General features: G+C 36.1%; 2 protein-coding genes and 1 long non-coding RNA gene across 3 annotated transcripts; 1 reads left to right on the top strand and 2 right to left on the bottom strand.

Moving 5' to 3' along the window:
- Window positions 1-1,481: 1,481 nt before the first annotated feature.
- Window positions 1,482-2,118, bottom strand: LOC146923621 (uncharacterized). The gene is made up of 2 exons (XR_015009836.1): window positions 2,042-2,118; window positions 1,482-1,883 (listed from the first exon to the last, which is right to left on the bottom strand). It is a non-coding gene; the product is annotated as an uncharacterized LOC146923621 (long non-coding RNA).
- Window positions 2,119-4,971: 2,853 nt separating this feature from the next.
- LOC146923622 (uncharacterized) lies at window positions 4,972-5,796 on the top strand. Its single transcript, XM_085711745.1, has one exon. It carries the CDS (start codon window positions 4,972-4,974, stop codon window positions 5,794-5,796), a length of 825 nt encoding a protein of 274 aa, XP_085567871.1.
- A 1,377-nt stretch (window positions 5,797-7,173) lies between these two features.
- LOC146923623 (ubiquitin-like) lies at window positions 7,174-7,781 on the bottom strand. The gene is made up of 2 exons (XM_085708785.1): window positions 7,667-7,781; window positions 7,174-7,555 (listed from the first exon to the last, which is right to left on the bottom strand). Exons 1-2 carry the CDS (start codon window positions 7,688-7,690, stop codon window positions 7,319-7,321), a joined length of 261 nt encoding a protein of 86 aa, XP_085564911.1. The 5' UTR covers window positions 7,691-7,781; the 3' UTR covers window positions 7,174-7,318.
- Window positions 7,782-8,800: the final 1,019 nt, after the last annotated feature.

The following is an 8,800-nucleotide window of genomic DNA, read 5'->3' on the forward strand; positions in this document are numbered from 1 at the left end:
AGTGTGGGTTCGTCGGTTAACAAGGCATAGAGCTCATTTGGGGAGTCTGCAGGGTCATGGTCACTGAGTAGAAGCAGGAACTGTTTGGATTTACAACGATGACCGGTATGGAACCTTTCATCGCAGTTAAAACACAAACCTTGGCTGCGACGATGTTGCAGCTCGGCTGGGGAGAGTCGTCGTATGGGTAGGGATCTGGGTGGATCAGGTGGTTTGTGTGGAGGGGTTGGTAATATGGGAGGTTTAGTTTGAGGAAATCTGGAACTTGAGGTTTGGTAAGGGCGTGAGGCAGCAAACTTAGATTCAATGAGCTTTGCTAACCCTATGGCTTGTGAAACATTGGATGGTTGATGAATGGCGATTTCGTTTTGGATGGAAGTTTTAAGGCCAGAAACAAAGCAGTCAGTGATGGCTGCAGAGGAAAGACCCTGAACTCTGTTACACAACCGTTCGAAATCTTTTTGATAATCAACCACTGAGCCGGTTTGTTTCAACTTAAAAAGAGCTTGCTGGTGATTTTCAAAAGCTGAAGGGCCAAAACGTACCTCCAAGGCCGAAGTGAATGAATCCCAGTTGGAGAGGAGGTTGTTTTGGAACATCCATTGGAACCAGCCTAAAGCGTCGCCAGACATATAACCGGCAGCATGAGTGAGTCGCTGGTTGTGTGGAATGGAATAGTGAACAAAAAATTGCTCAGCTTGAAAAAGCCAGTCAAGAGGGTTTGTGCCATCAAAGGGGGAAAGGCGCAGCTTGGGAGGTTTAATGGTGTTGTCATTTGAACGATTTTGTGTGGGATTTGCTTCACCGATGTGTGCAGGGAGTTGGTTTTGAATGTTGAGGATGGTGTCTGCCAGATTTGCAGGGATTTGATTTTGGAGGTTGGTGAGGGATTCGATGTAGTGGGCATGGCGATGGTCTTGTGTGTCTCTGAAAGAAGTGAAAGCGGCGGCTAGGGTATTTATAGAGTCTTGTAGCTGTTGAAGGGTTGGTGGTTCGATTGGGATGGGCTGTTGACGTGGAGGCATTGGTTCAAGAATCGAGAGCACCAAATGATAAAGAGATACTATGCAGAAATTAAATTCCCCTTTGACAGGGAAAGTCCAAGGGAGAGAAACAGAATTTGGATTAATTTTTCATGGTCTTTTCATTCAATACTAGGATCCTTATAAGGTCCCATCAATGATACAAATAATCCTTTATTGTAGGATCTGATGACAAGTGTCCCTATCCTGATAATTGCATAAAAATAAAAACAAAAGAAATTGTTATTAGTCCTTTTCAGGTACAGCTAGCCATGTGACAACTAGAGCCAACTCATTGATCTTATCTTTTAAATATTTCTAGTCTCTAAACTTGCTGGGAATTTTTGTGACTCTTTTGGACTTCCTAGTGGGGACACTTGGTTCAGCATAGTCTTCTGGCCCACTTGAGATTTGCTTGCCTTTCCTTTCCATCTTTTCTGGAAGTCCATTCGTATCAGATTTCAGCTAGTGTTGAAAAGTAAATATGTTTCCTTAATTACTGAAAATCATCCCAAATAGAAGAAATCATTATACAACTCAAGACATTAAAAAGAAATGCAAAGTCAAAGACTATTAAAATGTTTGAGTACTCTTGGATGTAGTAATCAACGATGGTACCAAGGTCATCTAGTCCGTCATCATACGTAACATGAGGTGAATAGTTGACTTGTCTTGTATGTTGTAACTGGCAAGGGTCCGGCGGTAATGTAGTGGTTGACCGGAAAAGCACAGTTCTTGATCATGCACTGGGATCTTTAACTTGTCACGAATCTTCTCTTGAACGCTGAGTATCGTGTCTGAACTCTTAACCATAAGAGGGAACGTCGTCATTCCATACATGTTCGTTATGAATATTTGCATCTGCACCGCAATTGCCAACACATTATTAATCAATGACAAAAGAAAACAAAATCATAAAATTAGACTTTGAAGCATTTACTAGAATAAAATTCATACACAGTACACACACATAATAAATAAATTCACATCATATATATACAAAATTTAACGATACTCACCGGAACGGAGCTGTTATTCATCTTACTACTCTTGTCGCAGAGAAGAGAAGAGAGTTTTGAATGTATGTTAGGTTTTCTATGGTTTTCCTTCGTTTGTTTGTTTTGCCCTAGAAGTGTGTTCACGGGCCCAGTTGAGTTGATTTTGGCTAAAGTCGCGTTATCCAATCAAACTTCATTGATTTATTTTTGTAAAATAATTGTATCTACTACTCTAAAATATCCAACAAATTTATGTGTACTTGATCAATTTCATCAGCCCTACTCGGAGTTGAACTGAAGCCACCAAATATATCTTCTTATATATCTTTTTATATATAAAAGTTAACCCGAGTGATTATTTTAACCCTAATTTAAACCTAAACCTTATTGCTTAGATTTACTATTTTAATCCTAATGCTTATTTTCTGATTTAACCTTATCTGCTTCCTTATATATCTTCTTATATATAAAAGTTAACCCGAGTGATTATTTTAGCCCTAATTTTAACCTAAACCATATTGCTTAGATTTACTATTTTAACCCTAATGCTTATTTTCTGATTTAACCTTAATGCTTATTTTCTGATTTAACCTTATGTGCTTCCTTATATATCTTCTTATATATAAAAGTTAACCCGAGTGATTATTTTAGCCCTAATTTTAACCTAAACCCTATTGCTTAGATTTACTATTTTAACCCTAATTCTTATTTTCTTATTTAACCTTATCTGCTTCCTTATATATCTTTAGTTAACATAATGTCCTATTTTTCCATGCTTATTAGTATGTCAATCTTTAGGAAACAAAATGACCTATTTTTTGTGCAGGGAAGTAAACACAATGTGCATAACAAATTAAGCTATTTTTAATGCAAATCAGTAAACAAATCGTTTTCTAAATCATCATGCCATGCCCAATCGTTTATTAATTGGCTTTAGTAAACAGTTAACCAAACTGTGACGAATTGGTAACTTCATTGCAAAAAGTATACTATTAATTTAGAGACTTGATAACAACATTTTAAAACTTCTAAAGAAAAGGCTAGACAAAAGCTTAATTGGATTAATACTTCTTCAGCTGACCATAAGAAAGAAATTGCTTTGGTAAATATACAATGATCAGCAAATTTATCAGCAAATTTTGTTTTTACCACAATGTGTAGCAGTTATATAGTGAGCAATTATATTGACTTGTCTCCGGATGAAAGCTAGATTGTAACTAGCTTGAGAAAAATAAAAATCCCTACACTGAGATAATAAACAATCTAACTCATTCTCAAAAGTTGAAGCTTTGAGAATGGCATTTACAAGATTAACTTGACTATCAAATTCAAACAATACATGCTCAAAACCATGACCATGAACACGGATGTGTTACCACACTCGTATAAGAAGTACAAAAGGACGAAAAAACAAAAATACAAAGGCATCGTAAATATGCGACTACCACCCCTAAATAGGGTAAAGTACAAAAACCCCAACTAACATAACACCTATTGATATTGAAACTCGAAAAAGACTCCCACCTCCCAAAGCCAAAACTCTACTCCCTCTGGTCACTATTATAAGCAAAAATCAACTTTTTAGGTTCATTCATTAAATGATGTATTTGGTCAATAATATAGACGAAATACATCATTTAATGAATGAACCTAAAAAGTTGTTTTTTGCTTATAATAGTGACCGGAGGGAGTATCTCATAACACATTTGAATTTAAATACATCAAAAGACGGAGTTCAAGTCTCCTTGAGTCGGCTGTAAGATAGTCATTAATGTTACTATAATTAATAATCTCCTTGGTGGTATCAACCGAAGATTCAAAAAGAGGGATTCCAAATAATGAAATTATACCTGATAATTCTATTTCACTCTTCATATTTAAACATATCCATTAATGTTTATATAAGACATCATAGAGTCCAAAATCCATCAAAATAGACAAAGACTAACATGAGCTACCATAAGACTATAAAATTCATAAGAACTAATGATAGACCGTCTACACTGGATATATCTTTTTATATATCAAAAACTGTGTAACATTTTATCTTCTACCTCTGACCAGCCTTTTAGCAGAGTCACTCTGTTTATTACAATGCCATCATAGACTATACACCAAGGCTCACTAACAATCTTGATTAGTTCTAATTCTAAATCAAGCATGTAAATGTGCCCCAGAGTGACAAATGACTCTTAAATTCTACTATATTCACTACATTTGATTAACATGGGGAGATGATACTTTGGTGCTGCAAACTGCAATTAAGCTTCAATGAGACCATACTGCGGGAGTTATTACATCTATCTATCAGAGAAATATACTACAATTTCGGCTAATGTATGTATCTTCAATTGCAGACAATTTTAACTACAATGCCATCATCACTATCCTTTCATTTTTTAGAAAGACGGAATGATAATAACATTTGAAAACTCACACATAAGTGGAGGATTTTGGGTTCGAACCCAAGGTCACGGTTTAACAATTTCAGCACCAGTCGAACTAAGACTTCTGGACTATCTGGTCAAAAATGTCTAATCTCTATTATTAGATCATGTACTGCCTTGTATTTTGTTGCACGTATTTCCTTTCTGCTCAAAATGATTCCTATACCCCGAGTTCTTCATGTACTACTACACTAGTTCCAAAACAATGGCATCATAGCTTCATTAGTTCCAATTCATTCTTGTTCATTGGGTTCAAATTCACCTGGCTACTACATTAGTTCCAAAATTAACAATGTTAGCTTTATTGAAGGTCTTAGAAACCTATTGAGACCTCAGTATCAGAGACTATTAGAGTATGAATAATCAACTATGGTTAGTTGATAGGTAAACTAGAGTTAGTAGCTTGGTTAAGAGTTAGTTAGAGTTAGTTACACAACTAAACTCTATATATAGGAACACTCATGTATCATTTCATATATCTTTTATCAATCTATTGATTCTCCTATGAGTCTCTATGGTTACTTACCTCATGAATATCGCTATGCACTCTTCCTCGCGGATCACTATGACTATTATCCTTGGGATTCTCTGATTCGTAACATGGTATCAGAGCGATACCCTAGGGATAAAGATGATGATGTTGCTTCCGCTTTCGATTCAGAAATTGATGAAGACGAAGAATCTGATGATGCAGTCCTCACATCCTCTGGTTCTGCAATTCTGAAAGATTCACATTCTGTGTTTAATTTCGGTAGTTTCAGCAGTCCAATCAAACCCGTTTCAAATCCTTCGATCACACCAGAATTTGATGGAATCTCCATCATGATTGGTGAAATTTCTTGCGCTCTCTCTGAACCTTGCAGCAACATCGTCGATGACGACGAATTTGCCTTTGCAGCTTCGGAAGGCGACAAGACAACGAATCATCATGAAACAACATTTGTGATTTCTGAAGCAATCAAGAAAATACAGAATCCGTTCGTCGTTCCTGAAGCGTTCGCGAAATCGGAAGATTTCGTCATCGACACATTACCGGTGAGATTGAGGAGCTATGTTTACGGCGTCGCCGCCGTGAGGCCTTTCGCCTTGTGGTTGTTCGCCGGAAAACAGGCTGAACAACTCGTTTCTGCTCTCAACAATCAGGTTCGCATTTTTGAATTACATGACGAATTTATCGTCGATTTCGATCCCGGCGGAAGATTTGGTTCATGTTTGCAGTTCTTCGCTTTCAAAGCTCTTCGACGAATCCAATTCCGTTTGTGGTGGATACCGTGGGATAGAGATCACAGAGAGGAAGCGCAAGCTACGCATTGGACAGAGCATTCATAGAAGCTTGAAGCGTGTTATGGAGAAGTTCTTTTGATTCAGTTTTTTTTTGGAAAAGCTGTTTTCTGGTAGAAAAGCCTTACTGAAGCACGCTTTGCATCAGTTATACAGAAGCCTTACTGAAGCACTCTTTGCATCAGTTATTTTGCATCATCAGTTTAAAAGTGATTATCAAAAAGCACATTTGGTACACGCTACAGAAGGTTCTGATAGCAGTCTTGTGTTTCTCCTTTCTTCTGTTTAGAGCTTTGGCTATGAGAGGATCAGATTTTCACATTGGGCCTGGACTTCATCAAATTGTTGGGCTTCAATATTGGCTTCCTATGTTTTCATTTTTTTTTTTTTAAGTCATTTGTTAGTTTTACCCCATTTTACTTAGTTACTTTAGTAAGAATAAATTGTAATCTTCATTGTGTTTCAAACTCAAATTGGTAAAATTCCCACTTTGAGTTTGAGGGGGACTATTAGAGTATGAATAATCAACTATGGTTAGTTGATAGGTAAACTAGAGTTAGTAGCTTGGTTAAGAGTTAGTTAGAGTTAGTTACACAACTAAACTCTATATATAGGAACACTCATGTATCATTTCATATATCTTTTATCAATCTATTGATTCTCCTATGAGTCTCTATGGTTACTTACCTCATGAATATCGCTATGCACTCTTCCTCGCGGATCACTATGACTATTATCCTTGGGATTCTCTGATTCGTAACAGAGACCTGACCAAAGCTCACTAACAATATGACTTCACTCTAACTCAGAATCAAACATACTTTAATTTCATCTATATTTACCATTTTCTTTTGAAACACTTGGAGTGGATTCAAATCACTCAAGCCTCAATCAGACTTACATCTATCTACAACAGAAATAGAGTACAACTTCAGTTGAAAACGAGGTGACCCCATGTTCAAGCCAGCAAACAACAACAGAAAGAGGAAAGAAGATGAGTGGCCGTAACTGAGAAATGCGACAGAGAGAGAGAGAGAGAGAGAGAGAGAGAGAGAGAGAGAGAGAGAGAGAGAGAGAGAGAGAGAGAGAGAACAGACATAACAAAGGCACATGTGAATGACTCACTTAACCTATGTTTTAATCTCATACACAAATGTCATTCTCACTTGATATGCCCCTAATTTGTTGATTTTTTTAGGCAATTCTCCTAACTTACAAACACACTCAAAATATTTCATTCACATGCTGCAGAGTATTTCATTTCACTCACCAACTTTAAAAACAATCAAAACACTAGACTTTTTCTCTTCATGTACTATCACCAACAATCTGCCTACTCAGATTATGTAAATTTATCTCACTCAAAGAATCACAAATAAACCAAACACAGGGAATTTATTCAAGACAAAAAAAAAACAGCTAATGTTAAAAAGTAAATATGTTTCCTTAAATGCTGAAAATCATTCCAAGTAAAAGAAATCATTATACAGCAACAAAAAGAACAAAAGTACTGTAAAAATGTTTGATTTCATTTATAGGGTCGCCGATGGCAGCACGATGAGGTGGTGATCTAATCCGCCATGATACGGACAACGAGGTCAATAGTTGAATTATCTTGGATGTTGCAATCAGCAAGGGTGCGGTGGTTGGAACACAGCGCCGTATTGTCAAAGAACAAGTCATATCCGTGAACTGGGATCCCTTCCTTGTCCCGAATCTTCTTCTTCACATCAAGTATCGTGTCTGAACTCTTAACCATCAGAGGGAACCTCTTGTTTTCAAACATGATGTCTATGAATATTTGCATCTGCACCGCAAGAATACAAAATCCCTTGCAAAATTTATTATCATGCCACAAATTCATATATACCATCATACACATGTAAAAGAAATTCATATAAAATTTTACGACACTTACAGAAACGGAGCTGCTGCTATTCATCTTACTACTCTGTTCACCGCCGTGCAGTTACCTTCGCAGAGAAGAGAGTTTTGAATGTATGTTTGTCTGAACAATCAAACTTATCTTCGGTCACATTTATAAATAAGAAAGTGTTTTGGTCAAAAAATTTAATGTTCGATAAATTTATTAATGTGTTTTGGTCAAAAAATTTAATGACCCCAATTTAATGTTCATTCAACATTAATGTATTTGGTCTAAAATAAAATGTTTGATAACTTTATCAATGTGTTTTGGTCAACATTTTTAATGACCCTAATTTAATTAGGTTCATTCAACATTAATGTATTCACACCGGACGCTGCATTAGCAATCCAGATCATGTTAAACGATTGGTAAAAATAATAAACTTTTAAATATTTTTCCATATCATATTTAAATTTGATTGTTTTAAATTAATACTAATAAATTTATGCATATGACCATAAAATTTAATGTTAAATTAATTAATAATTTTATTTCTTGAATAAAATAGGTCAGGAGGAGGCTCGACAGAGAGCCGTTTATAAATAAGATTCATAAAGAAACACACAAACACACGTCCGACCAATATTGTGATCTTTTAAGAAAAAATGTAAGAAAATGCAGGTAATCTTTGATAATTACTCCCTCCGTCCCAAAATGTAAGAAAAAATTGGTCAACAAAAGTTAATGTATTTGGTTCAAAATTTGTACAAAATACATCAATTTATGTTGACTGATTTTTGCTTAGATTTTGGGACGGAGGGAGTATATTGCAATTATTCTCAATTGTTTTATTAAGTTTTAAAAACTAGTTGGTATTTATCTTTTAACTATTTTGTTATTATTTATACAGGAGGAGTATGATAGGAAGCTACTAGTTGAGGCTCTTTCCCAAGGAGCATCAGTTGATCATGGTTTGACCCTCCAAACTTGGACTAATGTTGCCAGCGATAAATCTAAAGGGAAGTTATATGGAGCTGGTAACTTAGCTGTCAACTACCAGAAGGGAATTGCACATCCCTCAGGCTTACCCTAAATCATGGTGAGGGATCCCTACACCAGCCTGAGCCGACCCATGAAATGCGCGAGCTGATTCAAAAATTGATTCAAGAGCAGCTCATACAATAA

The sequence above is a fragment of the Medicago sativa genome, chromosome 5 (genome assembly GCF_051527215.1).
Source record: "Medicago sativa cultivar Bolivia chromosome 5, Bolivia_mono, whole genome shotgun sequence".
In the NCBI taxonomy this organism is placed as follows: Eukaryota; Viridiplantae; Streptophyta; class Magnoliopsida; order Fabales; family Fabaceae; genus Medicago; species Medicago sativa.